General features: G+C 40.4%; 1 protein-coding gene across 4 annotated transcripts in view; it reads right to left on the bottom strand.

The window, feature by feature from the left end:
* LOC140734848 (fatty acyl-CoA reductase 1) overlaps positions 1-19,593 on the bottom strand; it is a 157,108-nt gene extending 137,515 nt beyond the window's left edge. The window contains exon 1 of one of the 4 annotated variants that reach the window (XM_073059435.1): positions 19,449-19,593. Coding sequence is in view for 2 of the 4 variants with exons in the window: in XM_073059437.1 (XP_072915538.1) it covers positions 19,449-19,457 (9 nt within the window). In the remaining 2 variants the exon portion in view is untranslated. Of the gene's footprint in view, positions 1-19,385 lie in introns of all 4 variants that reach the window. The other 3 variants (XM_073059437.1, XM_073059436.1, XM_073059434.1) reach the window with 3 other exon arrangements.
* Between the last annotated feature and the right edge of the window lie 1,760 nt (positions 19,594-21,353).

The following is a 21,353-nucleotide window of genomic DNA, read 5'->3' as shown; positions in this document are numbered from 1 at the left end:
GGCAAATGTTATTCCTTTGCTGAAGGATTATCAAACAGTAAGTCCACATCAGCAGTAGGAAACTATTGGAGAGGATTCTTCGACACAGGATTTACAAGCACTGGAAAAAACACCATCTGATTAGGAATAGTCAGCATAACTTTGGAGGACAGATTGTGCCTCACAAGCCTAATGAAATTGTTCAAGGAAGTGACAAACAAATTGCTGAAGGTAGAACAATGCATCTATATGAACTTGAGTAAGGTATTTGACAAGTTTCTCCGGGATAGGCTTATTTAGAAAGTCAAGAGGCATGGGATCCAGGGAAACTTGACTGACTGGGTTCAGAACTGGCTTGCTCACAGAAGACAGCATGTAGCAGTGGGTGAAATGTTTTCTGCCTGGAGGTCAGTCACTAGCGGTGTTCCACAGGGATCCATCTGAGACCCCTGCTCTTGATAAAACTCTGGTTAAACCAAACTGGAATATTGTGTTCAGTTCAAGTCCCCTCACAAGATGTGGAAGCCTTAAAGAGGGTGCAGAAAAGATTTACCAGGATTCTGTCTGGATTAGCGAGCAGGTCTTAGGATAGGTTGAGCAAGCTAGGGTTTCTCTCTTTGGAGTGAGGAGGATGAGAGGTGATTTGACAAAAGGTATACGAGAGAAGAGTGATAGATAGATGGACAGACAGCACCTTTTGCCCAGGTTGGAAAACAAGCCATAATTTAAGGCGATTCGAGGAAGTATTTGGGGGAGGGGGGGGGGGGAAGAGAGAAAGATGGAAAGAATGTCAGAGTTACCTTTTTCTTAAAAAAAATAAACAGAGTGGTGGGTGCCTGGAATGTGCTGCTAGAGTCAGTTACATTAGGGATGGTTACGAGGCTCTTAGAAAGAAAAGGTGGAGGTTATGTGGGAGGGAAGGGTTAGATTGATCTCACAGCAAGTTAAAAAGTTGGCACAACATTGTGGACTGAAGGGCCTGCACTGTTCTGAATGCTCCAGCCATGCTGCAATCACTTGCTGCTTTCAATTTGAGTCAATTCTAGACTTGGTTGATACAAATGAAATTCTCTGGCTAGCAGGATGGAAGATTTGAGATGGCAATTTACCTCTTAATTCCCTGGAAGCACACTGAGTGGCCACTTTATTAGGTACACCCATACACCTGCCTGTTAATGCAATTATCTAATTAGACAATCCCGTGGCAGCAACTCAGTGCATAAAAACATGCAGACACGGTCAAGCGGTTCAGTTGCTGTTCAGACCAAACAACAGAATGAGGAAGAAATGTGATCTGTGACTTGAACCGTGGAATGATTGTTGGAGCTGGATGGAGTGGTTTGAGTATCTCAGAAACTGCTGATCTCCTGGGATTTTCTAGGAGTTTTACAGATAACAGTGCAAGAAACAAAAAGAAAACATCCAGCAGTACTGTGGGTGAAGATACCTTGTTAATGAGAGAGGTCAGAAGAGAATGGCCAGACTGGTTCAAGCTGACAATAGCTCCTACTACACCATTACAACAACGATGTGCAGATCAGCATCTCTGAATGCAGAATGTGTTGAATGCTGAAGCGGATGGGCTACTGCAGAAGACAACACCAAGTTCCACTCCCATATACCCAATAAAGTGACCACTAAGTGCAAGTCATGGTGGGTCCAAAGCACTGCAGAGCACATCAATCTGGAGTTTAAAAAAATCAGAAAGAAACCATCGTCCAGAATAAACACCTTAACCTCACATCCAGAAGTACGTCCTTCTAGAGTGACACAAAGCACAAAAGACACTAAACTGGATCCAGTGAGATCACTCATTGCACGTTAGGAACTCTGCAGTGTATGAATATGATAATCTGGTTAAACTGTAGATTGCATAACAACATTAAGCTTTGTGTAAATTTGACTGTGACATTATAAAATTAATTCACTTCTCAGCAGCATTATACTCATGAAATAGCAAACTGAAATTACATTCGTGAAACAACTCACTCTGCTTCAAGTCATGTAAAAAAACTGCATTGGTTTGAGATCTTTGGGATTATTTCAAAATGTAACTACTATTACAGCCTAATAGTAGACTGTTGGAATCAAAACTGCTGAAATATTAACAACCTCAGATATGCAGATGATACCACTCTAATGGCTAAGGATCTGAGGAAGCTTCTAATCAAAGTGAAAGAAGAAAGTGCAAAAGCTGGCTTGTTGCTCAATATTAAGAAAACCAAGATTACGTCAATAGCCCTATTAACTCCGTGGTAATTAATGGAAAGGAAGTGGAAGCAGTGATGGATTTTGCCTTCCTTGGTTCAAAGATTTCAATAGATGGTAACTGCAGCCACAAAATTAAATAGCAGCTTACTTCTGGGGAGGAGCGCAATGGCAAATTTAGATAAAATATTGAAGAGTAGAGACATAACATTGTCTACAAAGACCCGTATAGTCAAGGCTATGGCATCTCCAGTTGCGATGTATGGCTGTGAGAGCTGGACTATTAGTAAGGCTGAATACAAAAGAATCAACGCCTCTGAACTTGGATGCTTTAGGTAAGTGTTAAGGGTTCAATGGACAGCAAGAAGATCCAACAAGTCAATACTTGAAGAAATACAGCCAGACTGCTCACTAGGAGGCTTGATTTTGAGACAAAAGCTCAAATATTTTAGCCACATCATGAGAAGACAGGATTCCTTGGAGAAGACTCATGTTGGGTAAAAGGAGGAGAGGACGACAGAGGCTACGATGAATAGATAATATCACTCAGACAATGTGCATGACCTTGGGGGATCTTAGAGAGGCAGTTTCCAACAAGAAGGCTTGATGTGCATGAGGTCATGGAGAGTCGGACTCCACTTAACGACTGAACCACAACAAATTAGACAGAGCAATATTATACAATACACTCTGCTGAATTTATACTTGCCCAGTGAAAGTCAGTTTGAGATTAATGCAATGATTTTATGCATGTCATTTTGCCAGAGATACAGAAGTCACTGCCTTATCGCTCTGGGGCCCCATATCTGATAATGATGTCAAGTACTGTATTGTCTGTGAGAAATCTGAAAGTACTCAATGTGCCTGCATAGATTTCTGCTGGAGGCTCTAATTTTCTCCCATATCCCAAAGACAAGACCGCAGGTTAATTGGCTTATTGCAGGTGAATGGCAAAGTAATCAAAGCGGAGTTTATTTTATTTAGAGATACAGCACAGAACAGGCCCTTCCAGTCCACTGAGTCATGCCACCCAGAAACTTAAACCTAGCCTAATCACGGGACAATTTATGACTAATGAACCTATGACCTGCTATGTCTTTGCACTATAGGAGGAAACCAGAGCAACCAGAGGAAATCCACGTGCATCATGGGAAGGACATCAAACCTTCTATCAGAGGACACCAGAATTGATCTCCCATGCGCTGAGCTGTATTAGTGTCGTGCCAACCGCTATGCTAATATAGCGCCCGGGAGTTGAAAGCCATGGGTGAGTGATGGGGAATGGAACTGATGATATTGTGCTGCTGGTAGCCAGCATGGATTCCAAAAGGGCAGAATGTGTCTCTACTGTGTTGTATAAGACTTTCATTCACTTGCCCAAGCACATGGCTTTATACTTGCATTTTAAAATTTAGTGATCAAAGATACAGTGATGTTAAACACTCAAATTATAAAGCCACTGTTAGATAAAAATAATTTTCATTGCTAACAGCAATATGATATTGAAGTAGAAACAGGCAAGTTATATTCCTTTAACAATAATGTGACAAAGAATCCTTTCTCAGACTAATCAAATACATTAATGGGACAATTTCATTTTGTAATTATGGCAACATACTCTCATGTTAGATTTCCCTAGCTGATCTTTTACCATACTTGCTGAATAACATGATGGAAATAAGCATAAATACTGTATCAAACTACCAATCCGTAATTTGAATATAGAACTACTTTTGTTTTCCCTACACAAATACCATGGTTACATTGTAATATATCGTAGTCAAACACTCCAATGACTGGAATTCTATCTCACACAAGATGAAAATGCTGTGGTTATCAAAGGTCAATCAACCATGGGGGCAACATAGTAGCGTTGCTTTACAGCTCAAATGATTGGGTTTCAATTCCCGCTGCTATTTGTAAGGCGTTTGTGCCATAATCACATGGGTTTCTTCCACGTGCCCAGTTTCCTTCCACATTCCACAGACCACAAGTTTAAGGTTAGTGATTACGGCAATGCCGGAATGTGGCAACACTTGTGAGGTGATTTGTTTCCACACATTTCACTAGGTTTCCATGTACATGTGACAAATAGAGCTAATCTTTAACCTTTAAAACAAAACCCAACACCAGGACATCAACACAGGAGTTCAAAGTAGTACTCTAGGCATAATTGTTTCATCATCAGGTCAGTATTAGGGACACTCACTGATGATTACACAGCAGTTAATTCAATGTATAACACTTCAGCAAATGAAACAGCCCACAACACCTGCTACAGCAAATCAGGCAACATTCAGCCAATGGCTGATAAGTGGCAAGTATCATTTGTGCAACTACTAAGCAATCATCATTTCCAATAAAAGAGGAAGTCTCCAACCATTTGTTCTTGAAATTCAATGGCATCATCATTGAGCACCTCCCAACACCCTCAAATCTATATCCAGGGTAGGGGGCCGCAGCTAGTAGGGGGAGGGGAAGGTCCACTATTCACCAATAAATCAATTAAATCAGCTACAAAAGCAGTAATTACATGAATAAGCCAGAATCTGGATATCTGTAGAGAGCGACTCATTTCCTGGCATTCAAACGCTTTTATTCCATCTACTAAACAGCTCATGACGCTGAAAGAGAAGCAAACAAATTCTGTTCCTTTAACAAACAGAATGATCTCAGGTTATTCGAGATGCAACCTGGAATTCCCTACCCAGGAGTACAGTGAAAACAGTTCAAGGTTAACAGCGTCCAGGCTGAACAAGCCCATTTGACTGGCACTCTAACCACCACAAAACATCCATTCCCCTGTCACTAGGTACAAAAGGCTACTGTGACAGCATCTCCCAAAGTCTTTGTTTGTGAACAGCTCAACAATGGTTTCTTAGCAGGTATTAATGATAGACAGGCACGTACAGATCCATAAAAAAATCAATTGTAGGATAAAATCGCAACCAGCATGACTGCCTTGTCCAACTTTCTAGATATGAACCAGTCATTTGACTGGAAAATGTAAACACATCCATCCACTATAACTTTAAGGTTTTAACAGGAAGGATGGGGAGATCATGCATTCACATAGAGTCATACTTGTGCCATCTCCTGTACTGTACCAATTTATAGTTATTCAAATAAAATGTCATAAATTATTTACCTCAATACTTCAGAAAGGGCGATATGGTTTTGCAAGATACTTATGGAAAACTGCACTACTATGGCCAGGCAAACTGCTGGGGTGAAGCCAACAACCAATGTACACTGCTCTCACTGTCATCATCCCTTAGTTATAGTAAACAATCAAACGATACATTCACAGAACAGCTCAAAGTTCTTTTTAAACTGGCAAAACAGAAAGGAATTAGCCATGCATTAGATTTATATCTGTTGCAAAGAATGGTTATAAATGATCCCTAATACAACTTGATTATTGACAAAACTGAAGGCAATAGCTCCAACTATTAAACATTACAGTACAAATTGTGGTCATACTGTTACTGTGAAGCAAATTACTTTGAGCATTTACTTTGTTTGTGGGCATCAAGATTGGAATCATGTGTGAATGAATGCAAGTTAATGAGGTACACACCCAAATGCGTTGGTTTTGAAATTTTAAGAGCTATTGCTATAATTTTTTTTAAATTGAGAAAAGACAAATTATCTAGTCTGGCACAGTTACAGAGTTATACTAACATCAAGGCACCAAGAGGTATTAAACCAGAGACAAGTTGAAAACAAACATTTCCACTTGAGTTTGGAAATTCAACTTGCATCTGTCAGACTCAGTAAGTCCTCCAACAAAATCTCCCAGGCAAGTTATAACAGTCGCTGCTAAAAAAAAAAGTTAACATGGTATTTTATGTATGAATAAGGAAACTAGCTGAAGGAGCTCTCAGATAAGATAGATCCATCATCAGGACAATGTTGTGGCTTGATGCCAGTGACAGTTACATATAGTTATTTCTCTTGTTCTCTTAAATGGAAGAGACTTTGAGCTTGAGAGATGCTGTTGAAGTCCTCTTGGTAAGTTGCAGCGCTACAATTTGTGGTTGCATACACATCTTTGTTGGTAAACAGCTTAGAGGGAATGGCAGAATGCAAGAAGCAGCTTTGTCCAGAATAACATTAAGCTTTGATTATTTTTGAAGCAACATTCATCCAGGTGAACAAAGAATGCTCCATTACTCCCCTGCATATAGAAAGCAGAAAGGACATACAATGTCAATGCTCATCAAGGAATGGCAAATTGATTTACCGTAGATTCCGGATTTTAAGCCGCTACTTTTTTCCCAAATTTTGAACAGCTTTGAACTCTGCGGCCTTTAATCCAGAGCGGCTAATACATGATTTTTTTTCATGCCGCCTTGTAAACATTTTGCCTCGTAACAGTAGACCAATAAAATTGATGAGTAGTTCACAGAGGTCCAATGAAATTGTACGATAAATCAAGCGCACTTTCACAATTAAATTATTGTAAATCAGTCATTTGTACTCACCCTCATCAACATGGAAAACACTCGAAGAAAAGCATTGTGCTGCCTTTATGGCAGTTATTTAGTTTATAATATTTTCGCTTAGTAATTCATTTTCTAGTTAAAGTTAGAAGAGTTTTAACTATATTTGTTTTCTGTACTACATCGCGGGATGCTATGATGTCACACCCGGTTTCGCCGCGTCTTGTGGGATACCAGTTTGCGATAAACGGGAAGGAGGGGGCGAGCGGCGGAGCGAAAACGCTGCTTTTAAGTTAAAGGCGATCAATAACTTTTCCTGGTAGGCTGCAGTATATATATTTTTTACCAGTCGTTAGGAGATATTGGAATGTTGTTCAGTAAAGAAGTATACGCAACGTATATTTAAAAGTAGCCGCGTTACGGGCACGGTTCGAAAAAAAGCATTTGCAATATGTATTTGTTTTTGTTACCATATGGATTTAATTAAAAGTTAAAAAATCCTCACGTGTAATATCTTTCTGTGTAAATATCTCATATTACAACGTGGGACACCTGCGGCCGAAAATCCGGTGCGGCCTTTACAAGTAAAAAATTGATTTTATTTCTAAAATTAGAGCTAGCGGCTTTTAATCAGGTGCGCTCTGTAGTCCGGAATCTACGGTACTTGCTGAGTATTGTCAGTGCTGGCGTATGGCATGAACGTTACTTGCTATTTATCAGTGTAAACCTGATTGTTATCCATGTTGCATTGCATATCATGCCCAACAGGAACAAGATTAGTGAACAGAGGTCATTGATAAAACTGAAAGTGGTCAATTGTTCCTAAAACAGCTTCACAGAGCTCCTGGAATGATGTCTTGAAGCCAAGATAATTGGCTCTCCATAGCTGCAAATATTATTTTTGTGCTCCACAGCTTTCCAATCAAAAAGTGTGCTCCTCTAGATTGAGAATAACTTCAACTTTAGCATAAGTACTTAACGCTGTTTTACTATTCTATTATTAAATTTTTCATTTTAAACCTTTTTTATTAATTATTATTGAAGATTAACAAAAAAAGATACATTGTCAATATGTCATTATGTACAATAAAGAAATTAGCAAATAATTAACAAAGCTAAGCAATATATCAATAATAATAATAAGAAAAAATAAAGTGTTAAGAATTTTTTTTTTAAATAAAAAGGGGAAAGAAAACCTCTAACTTAAAAAAAACAAAAACAAAAAAACCCATTGGGAGCACAACCCCGGAGCTATACATCATACAAGCTTCCAAAAAAAAAACATCAATCCGCCAACTCAAATCCACTTAAAGAAAAATCGGAAGGAAACCATATTAATTAACTCAAATCAGATGATAGTAGAGGGCGAATGAACCCCATTCCTATTATTAAATTAGAGCAGTAGGAGCTGCAAGGCCCTTCAAATCTGCCCCATCAATTAATATAATAACTGATTTATCAGGTCCTCAACCCCTCTTCGGTACCATTTCTTCATACCCTTTATTCCTTGACCTGTCAACTATTTATCTACCTCCACTTTAAATATTTCTAAATATCCAGCTTCCACCAATAACCAGGCAAATAACTCCAGAGATACACCAACCTCTGCAAGAATTATATACTCGTTTAAAATGATCAGTGCATTACCTTTTAGACATTCCCTTTTGTACAAGGCTCTCCCACTAGTGAAAACACCCCCAGATTAACCCCTTAGGCTCTTACATGTTTAAAATAACATCATCCTGTCCTTCTTAGCTCCAAGGAATACACTATGTAGCCTTTCTTAGATAACCCTCTCATCCCAAATGAGTCTCCTTTGTACTGCTTCCATTGTTACTACATCTTTCCTTAAGGGTGAGACCTCACCAACCTCAGTACAATTGCAACCAAGTATTTTTAAAACTCCAACTGCTATGCAAAAGCCAAAATGCCATTTGTGTTTGCAGGACAGGCAACATCTATCGAAAGAGAAACAGAGTTAATGTTTCAGGTGAAGACCACAGATACTGCCCAACTTACTGAGCACCTTCAGCTTTTGTTTCTTAATTCACAAACTCAACTTGGGAGTTAGTTCTGGAACGCAGAACTTCTGTACTAAAACCAGAATGTTGGCATCACCCATGAGATTTAATGCATCTCATGCACTTAACATTTCTTGACATCATGTTGAAAGAAATTAATTGGTTGAAAATTTTGATTATGGTAGGAATCTCAAGAGCAAGAGAAGATGAATTATCCATTGTCACTTTTTGTTTCAAACTGGATACACACATTTTAGCCTTGCCTTTTCTGCTTATATGTTAGCCTCCCTCATTACAGGAAAATTCTGTTAATCATTTCCTGCCTGTTCATACGCCTGTCTCAATGCCCATGAACATTGCTATCATATCTGCTTACACATCTCGCACTGCAGCCCAGTTTAAGCGGAAACACCTAACAAAATTATCCAACTCATTTAAATCCCCCCCCCAGTCAAACCTACACTTCCTAGCATTTGACATTTTCACTCAGGGAAAGGGACTTACTGCCCAAATCTATATAAAATATAAAACGATATCAATATCAAGTTGCTGCTCAGCTTCCAACACTCTAGAGAAAACATTCCAAGTTTTTCCAATCTCTCCTTATAGCTAATATACTTCAAATCCAGGCACCATCCAGATGAACCTCTAATGCACAGTCGACAAAGCTTCCACATCCTTTCAGTAATGTTGCAACCTGAACAGTGCACAGAAACTTCAGCTATGCCAGATTTCCCAGACCATTGGATTTTTCCAAATATAAATACACCAAACACATTTTTCATTCACTCGTTTCATAAATACCTAGAAAGATAAATGTTCCAATAAATCAAGTTTAAAGGATGCATGGGAAACAGAAAAGTGGAAAAGGAGTGCAGGAACTAATGAACTAGAGGTTTAGAGTTTCACTGTATTGAGGACTGAGACAGTCATGAAGTTCAGTTCATTGTTATTAACAGGCCCCAACTTTAATGATTACATTAAACAGCTTAGCTGTGGTTTGATCACTCTGGATTGCTGTTGTCGACATGCTTTTCCACCAAACCAAGACTGAGTCCTTGGCTTGAACTATTCCATCACCCTCAATGACCAGCACAGAACATGAGATGTGTTAGGTGAAAGATGACCTACTGTGTCCACCAATGGCCTGACAATGTGAAAACAAGAGTTTAAACTGGTACAATTCATTCACACAACCCTATCGGGTAATCGACTGTCACTGCAGCTGAGCATCTCCAGATGCAATTACTTTTCATCACTCTCTCTCACACCTTACTTAACCTCCACGCGGGGAGGACTGTTTGGCTGGTCCAACTCAGAACATCAGATGATTCAAAAAACTGCCTTCATGGCAAATCATAATGCTGGTAGTTGAGTCCAAGCTTAAGCTTGTTTTCCTCAACTACTCCCATAGTTACCACTTGACAAGAGCCTTTCAAACATTGCCAATCCACAAAAATACACAAGCATGTCCTATATTCTTTCAAAACCTTACCTTCAGACAAGTATTTCAAATCCACCTAAAAGAGTCTCAACACAGTGCTGTTCCCCACAACTACAACCAGCTAGAAACAGGAGTTAGGGCAAAAGTTGAAAATGAGTAAGAATAAAGAAAAGGGACAGATATGACCAAAGCATAAAAATACAGATAGGAAAGTAGAGGTAAGAGTTAAGAGATGAGGAAGTTAAAAGATGTATACAGAACTGAAAACTGAACTTAACACACTTTGAGGCGCCACGGTAGGGTAGTAGCTAGCACAAAGCTTTACAGTACCAGCAGCCCAAGTTCAATTCCAGCTGCTGCCTGTAAGCAATTTGTAGATTCACCCCAGTTTCTTCCAGGTGCTCTGGTTTCCTCCTAGTTATGTACTGGTTGGCAGGTTATTGGTCATTGTAACTTGTCTTGTGATTGGGCTCAGCTTAAATCGGTGAGGACTGCCTGGTGTCGAAGCTCAAAGAGCCTATTCTGCACTGTATCTCAAAAAAAGTGTTGGCCTGTGGCCTAGTGAATAAGGCATCAGACTAGTAATCTGAAGGTCATTGGTTCGAGCCTCAGCTGAGGCAGCGTGTTTGTGTCCTTGAACAAGGCATTAACAACACATTGTTCTGCGACGACACCAGTGCCAAGCTGCTTGGGTCCTACTGCCCTTCCCTTGGACAACATTGGTGGCGTGGAGAGAGGAAGGCTTGCAGCTTGGGCAACTGCCAGTCTCCCATACAACCCTGCCCAGGCCTGCGCCCTGGAAACCTTCGAAGGCGCAAATCCATGGTCTCACGAGACTAACGGATGCCTATATAATCTCAAAAAAATTAATAAAGGGTACAGCAACACATGCAAACAATCAGGAATGGAAGGGTAACAAGATTGATTGCAAGGATCAAATGTACTGGATTATTGCATTAAAGCTAATAGAAATCAAAAGCATTGCTTTACAAATAGTGGTGGAAGATCGGGAAAGAAGGTTAGCCACCATTTTCCAGCAATGCCAAAATTGGAAGCTCTGGAAAAATGCTGATCTAACTTTTCAACATAAAATAATAGTAAAAATCGTTCCCTATTCACCACCCCTCTCAATTTAAAATTTCCTTCCATTTCGAAACAAGTTCAAAGTAGTTGCTAAAAGATAAGACAGATAATTTTTTCTTTCTAAAAATAAAGCATTTATTGCTGCACTTTAATTGCCCCAAAGAAGGTGGGGAGGGGTGAAGCTACTTTCTGAACCCCCAAAGTGTTGCTGGGCAAGGTCAGTCCAGGATTTAGACTCAGCAATGAAGAACCTTAAATACATTTCCAAGTCACTTGAATAAAGACATGTTGGTGTGTGCCCTCATACCCTACTCCCCATGTTTTTCTTGACATTAGAAGTCACAGTTTTAGGAGGTGGAGTATCCCAAGTAAATGCATTTTGTAGATAGCAAACACTGCACACCTGACACCAGTGGTGGACAAAAGGAATGCTTAGGATGGTTGATAGGGTATCAAACAAGCAGGCTGCTTTATTGTGGATGGTATCAAGCTTCACAAGGGTACCAGGTGACAAGTGTCTCACCTCAGCATCCAAATCTGTGATATAGTCTTGTAATCATGATATAGCTGATTGAATTTTGGACTAATGATAAACTCCTCCTCTACCCACCCCCTCCCAGACATCGTGGGTGGGGACTAGGTCATGGCAAGAGCACTGGTGTCTGAAAAGAGGATGCTGTCCAAGTTGCATGCCATCTTGGACAATGACTCCCATCCACTCCATAATGTATTGGTTAGGCACAGGAGTACATTCAGCCAGAGACTCATTCCACCAAGATGTAACACTGAGTGTCATAGGAAGTCAATCCTACCTGTGGCCATCAAACTTTACAACTCCTCCCTCGGAGTGTCAGACACCCTGAGCCAATAGACTGGTCCTGGACTTATTTCCACTTGGCACGATTAAATTATTATTTAATTATTTATGGTTTTATATTGCTATTTTTCTTCACTATTCTTGGTTGGTGCGGCTGTAACGAAACCCAATTTCTCTCGGGATCAATAAAGTATGTCTGTCTGTCTGTCTGAAATACCAGCAGCAGGTGATCTGACACTCATTGTGGATATGGCGACTGACTGTCTGGCACCTGGACACTAAAAGTCAGCAAATGCATTTTCCAGCTAAGCCAGTAAAATGATGTTGGCATGTGGTATCAGCAAAGCAAATAAGCTGAGCTTCCTCAATTAATCAAATTGAAGAATTTTTAAAGCTAAGCAGAGCCACAACAGTTAAAAATGGAAATCTAAATCATATACAGCAAGAGAAACAAAGACAGAATTAAGGGCAAGAAGTAATAAACAAATACTCAAGATAATTTTCACTCTCCAACATTCTTTCCTTCTGGGAGAATAAAACTTCACATTTGTAAAGTTAATTTATGAAACTAAGGGTGTTTAGTTATTGTTAATTATTATGCTGTTATAAAATGATTCCTCCCTAAATGTACTATTCCTAACTTTCAGTTGCTTTTAACTATCAGGCTGAACACTAAGATTAACAATGAAAAAATATATCCAATAGAAATGCAGTGCCTTCAGGAATTTCAGAAATTCCCATCAGACTTCAAATGAAAAATTGCCTGCTGTTATCGCCAATGGAAAAATCTGGGCAATGTAACAATTCAAATGTTTTACATCATTTGCACTAACACTCTGAATTGAAAGCAAGAAGAAAGTTATCACTAACGTCAATTTAAAATTTTATGGATAGGAGATGAGGAAGGAATGTAAAATAGTTGTAGATTTGAGTTCTGAAACTGCAGTACTGCCACACCCATAATGACTTCAGAGTACGGTAATTAAAGTTAAAGATATTTCCTCTTTCTGTTAGAAGAAACAATTCACACACACAATTAATACCATTGGTTAATTATAAAATACAGTCCCATTTAGAAGAAAAATGCAACCAAACAGCCTATAAATAATTTGTGAAATGGAAATGCAGCTTTAGGTTTGCCAATGTAACCAACAAGACCAATTTCTTAATAACTCACTAACTTTTTCACAAATCACTTGAGCACAGGGACGGCGGGGGGGGGGGGGGAATTCTTGCCACAAGTACAAATTTTCCATTTGGGTTGATGGAAACTGTTAGACTTTCTCCATAATTGCAGGGTAAAATTGATAATACGCCAGGGCCTGATGGGATATACCCCAGGTTATTGAGAGAGACAAAAGAAGAGATTGCTGGGGCCTTGACCAATATCTTTGTGTCCTCTCTAGCCACAGCCAAGGTTCTGGAGGACTGGCAAGAGTTAATGTTGTTCCATTATTCAATGAGCACCAAAGGTAATCATGGAAAATATAGACCAGTGAGTCTCAGGTCAGTGGTAGAGAAGTTACTAGAGAAAGTTCTTAGGGATAGGATTTATGAGTATTTGAAAAGCCATGGCCTCATTAGGGAGAGCCAGCATGGCTTTGTGTAGGGCTAACTTGATAGGATTTTTTGACAAGATGATGAGGATGACTGATGAAGATCTATGGATCTTCATCTGTAGAGCTGTGGATATGTTTACATCGATTTTAGTAAGGCTTTTGACAAGGTAGGAAGCTCATCCAGAAGTTTAAAATGCATGGGATCCATGGTGAATTGGCCATTTGGATTCAGAACTGGCTCATTTGCTCATAGAAGATGGTGATCCACGAGACTTATCTAGCCCGATGTCTGTGATTAGTGGTGTTCTGCAGGGATCTGTGCTGGGACCTCTGCTATTTTGACATATATAATTGATGTGGATGAAAACGTAGATGGGTGGGTTAGTAAACTTGCCAATGATACAAGGACTAGTGGCGTTGTGGATAGTGTAGAAGACTGGCAAAGAATACAGCAGGATAGAGATCAGTTGCAAATATGGGCAAAGAAATGGTAGATGGAAGTTAACCCAGACAGATGTGAAGTGTTGCACCTTAGTAGGTCAAATGTAAACAGATAGTACACTGTTGATGGTAAGACCCTGAACAGCGTTGATAAGCAGAGGGTCCTTGGTGTCCACATTCATAACTTCCTGAAAGTGACTATACAGGTTGATAGGGTGGTTCAAAAGGCATACGGCATGCTTGCCTGTAATTAGTCAAGGCTTTCAGTTCAAAAGTCAGGAAGTTATATTGCAGCTTTTTAAAACTCTAGTTGGGCTGCACTGGAGTATTCCATACAGTTCAGGTCACTCTTATAGGAAAGATGTCAAGGCTTTGGAGAGGGTGCACAAAAGGTTTACCAGGGTGAGAGGGTGAGAAGTTGTTGTTTTCTCTGGGGTGGCGGAGGCTCAGGGGAGATCTGTTAGAGGTTTATAAGATTATGAGAGGCATAGGTGAAGTAGACAGCATCTTTTTCCCCAGTGTTGGTCTAATACCACACTTTTAAGGCGAGAGGGGGCAATTTCAAAGGAGATGAGAAGGGCAAGCTTTTGTTTTAAAACAAAGAATGGTAGGTGCCTGGAATGTGCTGCCTGGGGTGGTGGTAGAGACAGATAGATTGGAGGCTTTTAAGGGACATTTAGAATGGAAGGAAAATGGAAGGATATGGACATGTGTCGACATAGAGGATCTATTTAGGTGACTTTTTAAATACTAATTTAATTGGTTCAGCACAAAATTGTGAGCTGAAGGGCATGTTCCTGTGTTATACTCTTCTATGGTCTACAGTATATTGATTACATCGTCCTCATTATTCAGAACAGAAAGGGACTCCCCATGGATTGAACTAAAACTACAGTGACAAACAGCAGTGAACTGCTCATGGATATAAGATATTCTACACAAGTTTCAGCTTGTCAGAATAAGCCGAAGCACACAAGTACTTCAGCCCATGACTCTAACCTATGGCATTCCTAACCCCAGTCCCAACAGCAAACCCAGTACTTTAAATGTAGGTACAGATGGCCACGTAATCAGAAATGAAATGCTTGTTCCAAATCAGAAAGCTCTTTCTCTCAAAATGTAATTTTGGGTGTTTGGTTCAATATCAGAGGGACATTAAACTGAGGCCTACTCTGTTATCAGGTGCCAAGGAAGGGTTTTTTTTGTAGTAAAAGGAGTTTTAAAATCATAATCTTGGTTGTTTTCACAAAAAAATTAATTTACACAACATTTCACAGGTCAGGAGCCAATAAAGTACTTTCACAATATCAATCATTGGACCAACCGCAATAAGAGAAATGGGTAAAATACATGACTTGGTCAGTTCTGTTGAGTGATATATTGATTGAACAAAATATCATGGTTTAAAAAAAAATGAACACAATATCCTTATTCTATAAAAACACATTTTCCAGTCACCTGATTCTAGAGTAGGACTCAGTTTAATGTCCCTCCAATACGGAACCAAGTGCTCAAAAACTTATTTATAAATCATAGGGTGGAATGCACAAGCTCTGAAGTGAGGCTCCATCTTCCACCCTCCAAGAATGTTGCCCATGCCCCAAGGTGCACATCTGAAGGTCTCATGATTAAATTTCAATTATTTTTCCATTAAATTTCTCCACTACTTTTCCTTCTCTATCCCTATAACTTTTGATAAGAGATTACAAAATTACATTTCAATGTCAAAGGACTTACATGGAATTAAGCCTCATCATAATCTTGAAAGGCACAGTTTGAAATGGACAATGCTCACCTTCCTTAGGCAAGTTTAGTCTGCATCTAGCATGCTTCACAACCAAATTTCACTCTTCACATTTAAGAAACGAAATTCACTAAGTTTCCACAAATAAAACTTTTAAATGAACCTCCAATTAATGTATAAATAATGGTAAGTAATATAGCATTATATTACTTTTCACTTAAAATCTGTTCTGTCATGCAAGAAAACCAAGTGTGGAGAAATTGCCAAGATTCTAATGATGAGATTTTGCAATGGCTAAAACAGAAAGCCCACAGTTTTCCTCAAACACTACAGTGAGCCAACTAGGTTAGAACTGAGACAATCTTGAAGTCTGGCAAAAAAGTGCCATAGTGGAGAATAACCACTAACTCAATGTCAGCAAGACCAAGCAGCTGATTATTGGCTTCAAGAGGAGGAAACCAGAGGTCCATCAGCCAATCCACATCAGAGGATCAGAGGTGAAGAGGGTCATCAACTTTAAATTCCCTTGGTGCTATTATTTCAGAGAACCTGTCCCGGGCCCAGCAAGCAATGCAATTCTGAAGAAAGAAGCACAGTGCCTCTATTTCTTTAGGAGTTTTTCGCATGACATCTAAAACTTTGACAAACTTCTATGGATGTGTAATGGCAAGTATATTGACTAGCTGAATCACAGCCTGGAAATGCCAACACCCTTGAACAGAAAATCCTACAAAATAGTGAATACAGCCCATTCCACCACAGATAAAGCCACCCTCACTATTGAGCACATCTATACAGTGTCGTTGCAGAAACAACATCCATCATCAAGGACTCTACCACCTTGCTCTCCTCTTACTGCCCCCTTCAGGAAGGTGGTACAGAAGCCTCAGGACTCACACTACCAGTTTCAAGAACAATTACCCCTCCACCATCAGGCTCTTGACCCAACAGGGATAAGTTCACTCAACTTCATTTGCCCCATCACTGAAATGTTCCCACAAACTATGGACTCACTTTCAAGGGCTCTTTATCTCATGTTCTTGATATTTATTGCTTCTTTGCAATTATTTTCTTTCTTTCTGTATTTGCAGTTTGTCCTTTGCGCACCCAAATTGGTGCGGTCTCTCATTGAGTCTATTATGGTCATTACTCCATTGTGGATTTATTGAGTATACCAACAAGAAAATGAATCTCAGGGTTGTATAAGGTGGCATATATGTACTTTGATAATAAATTTACTTTGAACTTTGAAAGGAAATGTTACCTATATAGCAACTGGGCACATATTTGCCAACAATAGAGCATAAGCATCCCAAAGATAAAAGTGTTCGTTTGTAGAGGACTTCCATTTCATCTTTTTCTGTGCCACCCCAATGAACGTAACAAAAACACAAGGAACAGGAGAAGCAGGCTAACCAACACCTCAAGCAAACTTTGCCATTAAGAACAATCTTGTCGCCATCATTTGCCCATTCTCTCTCTGTTTCCCTCAACTCACTGCAGCTCAACTGTCCGTCAATCTCTACCATGACTCTACGACCACCAGAGCTCCAAAATAAAAACAATCTCCAAGTGAAGTCCCTCCCCATCCCCATGTGAAATGAGCAATTTCTTTTCAGAAACTACGCCCTTCAGATCCAGGTACACCACCAGGAAATCATTCTCGATATCCACATTCTTGTAATTTTATCAACTTCCATTTTTCAAACACAGGCCCAATCTACTCAACTTCCCCCCCCCCCAACCCCCATTCAAACATCAACACTTTTAACCCTGTAAACCACCTAGTACAACTTCACTGCACTGCGTCCAAAATAAATATATCCTTCATTAAGTAGGGAGACTAAAGCTGCAGAGAGTACTTCAAGTACTACCTCAGCAGTTCCTTTTCAAACTTCTATATGTGCCACCTGAGGCAATTAAAGCTAAAATTCTATTTGCCTTCTTAATAACCTGTGTACAATCTTCATGCTTAGTGAACCTGGCCTACTATCCTAAAAACATTCCACAGTCTCATCTGCTATTAATAATATAGTTTTTAGTCTTAAGTGCTGAACGTCAGTTTCCTGCATCATGCTCCATTTAACTAGCTTCTTGCCTCATCTACATCTGTAACAGGCTATTTGTGTGCTACTCACGATGTGATAAAACTTATCCCTGCATCAACAATAAATTAGCCACAGTACATTTGACCACCTCCCTTACTTACGTCACGAACGTAGATTGCAAATAGAAGAGGTCCTACATTAATTCCCAGTAGCTATCTGCTAGTCACTGATTTCTCATCCAAACAGAACTCATTTATTCCGACTGTTCTCTGCCAGTCAGCCACTCCCTTCTCATACCAAAATATTAGCATTTTACGTAGCATCTGGCTGAATGCCTTCCGGAAATCTGAAACACATCTTCTGGTTCCCCTTTCTCCCCACTGTACAGCGTTCCGTTTATGAATCCTTGAGAAGAGCGCTGCTTGCAAACATAAATCTGCAGTGTCAGTTTGCACGCTGTATACACCAACAGTCACCGAATTGCGGGGCACAACATCGAAAGACACCGCCCCACGACACAGACACAACGCACGCCATCCCCAACAACACATTCTCAACAAATACATTATTTTTTATTATATCGCAATCCCCAAATAAAATTAACTCTTCTTTCCCCAAACCAAGTCTTTCCAGAATCTAACACTTCTAGATTAAAGCAGTGCTAAGTAGAGGATAATAATTAAAAAAAAACTTGAACGCGTCACTGCCTGTCACAAGGCTCCTTTCAAACACCAAAAACGTGCCAACAGCCCCATAAACATTAAAATTGCCCGGTGACCACAAACTATCTGACACTGGGCAAATCTGTTCGCTGAATCCTGATACCGCTAAGTGTTCTAGCTTACCTTTCTTTTATTATATCTATCCTTTAATTCATTCTAAGGAAAGCATTCATTAAAGTAACTTCACTTGGGTCGAACACAATAACTGAAGGCGACAAATTAAAATAGCACAAGGGCAGCATCGAGTTCTCATACCGACATTGAACCAGCAACCAGGTGAGACGAGTTAACTAAGGGAATCAGGTTTTCATGCTGAAACAGGGTGAATAAGATGGGCCGAACAGGCCTCTTCTCCGTTACCAATTTGTTTATAGTGACATCTTATTTCCTTATCACCTCCGCGAAAGGATGGGAGCATGCTTATCACGTGGATGCAGGGGAGCTACTATGAAATTGGTGTTAGCTTTGTGGGTGGGGACTCAAAGTGGAAGTAACAATACAGTATTTATTCGTATTGTTAAATATAGCACGTGGAATACGAAAGGAAATGGGAAATGGCAGAGCTTTCAGCAGTCCACACCGTCCAGCCATCTACAGCAGGTCCACACCCGGTCTGGAGTCTTCCCAGCGATTTCCCCTGAAATATCATTACGGGTGCCTGTTCTCTTGCTACATCTCTCAGTTTTATACCCAGTTGCTCCTCCGAATTGCGAAACGTGCTTTTAAAAAAACATTTTAAACTGCATAAGACAATCACGAAAATAGTGAACAACGAAATGACAGTCTGCATCAAATTGTACATCCCAAGACACGCTATCTGCATTCACTGATAACATTGCAGGATTTTGCGAAGGATACAAGAGACAGCTCCAACCTTAAAGGGACTGATGAGTTCCACGTCGAGAAAGGGAATAACGCCAGGCTTTTTTGTCCTTACCGTGTACATGGGTCGTTATATGCGGTACTGCTGTGATCTCGCCCTGAAACCAAAAGAGTGACGGTCGCAGCCAGGGCGGCTGCTACCGCCCTGGTTCCTCCTCCCGCAGCGCAGGCGCCGTTTCCACAGCCTCTCGCACCAACCAGTCTTCGCTGAGCAGCATTCAAATAAATCTCACACACGGGAGGAAAGCACGCCGACAACCGTTTGCTCTGGGGGTTGTAGTCCATGCCGACCATTTCTAACGGCATCCTCCAGTGCGCCCGGAATGCTCCCTACCGAGTTTAATCTATTTCACTGCAATTAATCTAGATGATTGAAATGTCTTAAAAAATATTTGCCAATAGTTTTAAGAGCAAAATGAACCTTCATTATACCGAACCGAATCCAGCTAGAGGTATAACTCACAAGACATTTTATGAAATATTTTTGACCCACGATAAATTTGATGAAACACTTGAACTTTAAAATAAGTCTCACAATTCATGGAACTATTGTTTTTTTGTGTGTGATAATAACAGCTCATCGACTTGAGGGACAGCTGCCGGTTCCGCTTGTAAGCTCTGCTTTCAGGGGCTCGGATCGGCTTGGACTTCCGCGCATGCTCGGCTAAACGCGGAGTCCAAGGTGAATGGGGTGGAGTGGGGGGGGGGGGGGGGATCAAGAACTGAGGACCAGACCCCGCGTCCGCGTCTGCACTGTGCACAAACTACACCTAGAGAGAGCGTCCGGATGCATTGGTCCTAGCTCTCAAGCTTTATGCCATGGATAGTTGGTGTAAGAATGGCCATCCTAGTTCTTTGAATGGACTCTCAGACCCTGTGGGAAAAAGTTCGTGCTTCTGCATTTCCCATGACTTTTAAAGTATTATGTTATTTGAACGTACAATAATTGCTTTGAATACTTAAACCACTTCGAATAATTTGTAATTATAAATTTCTGACAATCAGGTTTTTCAGATCTTTTCAAAGATCTTTGGTAGCTGTCAAAGACTGCAGAGGCAGCGCCTCAGTAGTACTCGGCTTAAGCCAAATTGCTGTGCAGAGGGAGCTTCCTATCTGGGAAATGGAGAATCATGTCAGGCAGCCCTCCACATCCAGAACAGGTTAAGTTCAAGTGATTTGTCATTGTGGCTGGTAAGACTAGACAACAGGCCAGGTCCTCTAGCATGATTTGGTCCAATAACACAGCCACATTTTATAAAACTGAATGAATTTTTCCCCAAAACCAAGTGCTGGTGTTATTTTAGAAAACCAGCTGAGAGAATACCCAAAGGTACCTTTGGGCCCCACTGGACACTCAGCTCTCACCTGTGGCCCCCAGTAGTTGTTTGCATGTGATACCAGCTACACCTTGGTACACCGTTTCGACAGGCAGGCTAAACCAGGTGAGGGTAGGTGGCAGGCTTCATACCCCGGTGAGACAGGGACATGCCTGTCCCAGTATGTAAAGTCAGCTCAAGCAGATTGTGTGGATGAGGTCAACAGTGAGATCCAATGGCCATGAAGGCAGTTCTGCAATGGTTTGAGGACAGCAAAGGACATGACAAGGCACAGAAGTAGTCATGGCCACCTTCTACAACCAAGGAAGGCCCCAGTTTGTGACAATCACTCGTACTTCTGGACCCAGATTCCTGAGCTTGAGAGAGTGGAATGGTCCCAGTGTAACTGCTTTGCCACTTTAAAAACTCTCCCGCACGGGTCTCCTGTCATTGTTGGATATGACGGACAATCAATCACATGATCACATACTCCTCCCAAAGCTCCATTGCATTCTAACCCACACCCCTAATTCACAGAAGAATTTCTACCCTGATTCACATTTACACTGTTCCCACCAATTTCCAAAGATCAAAAGTGGATTAAATAATGTAAAGGTCAGTAACCATTAGTACTTGTCCCAATG

This window comes from Hemitrygon akajei, chromosome 10, assembly GCF_048418815.1.
Source record: "Hemitrygon akajei chromosome 10, sHemAka1.3, whole genome shotgun sequence".
Taxonomy (NCBI): Eukaryota; Metazoa; Chordata; class Chondrichthyes; order Myliobatiformes; family Dasyatidae; genus Hemitrygon; species Hemitrygon akajei.
Note: the sequence above shows the minus strand (reverse complement) of the source record. Positions and strands in the feature narration are given on the sequence as shown.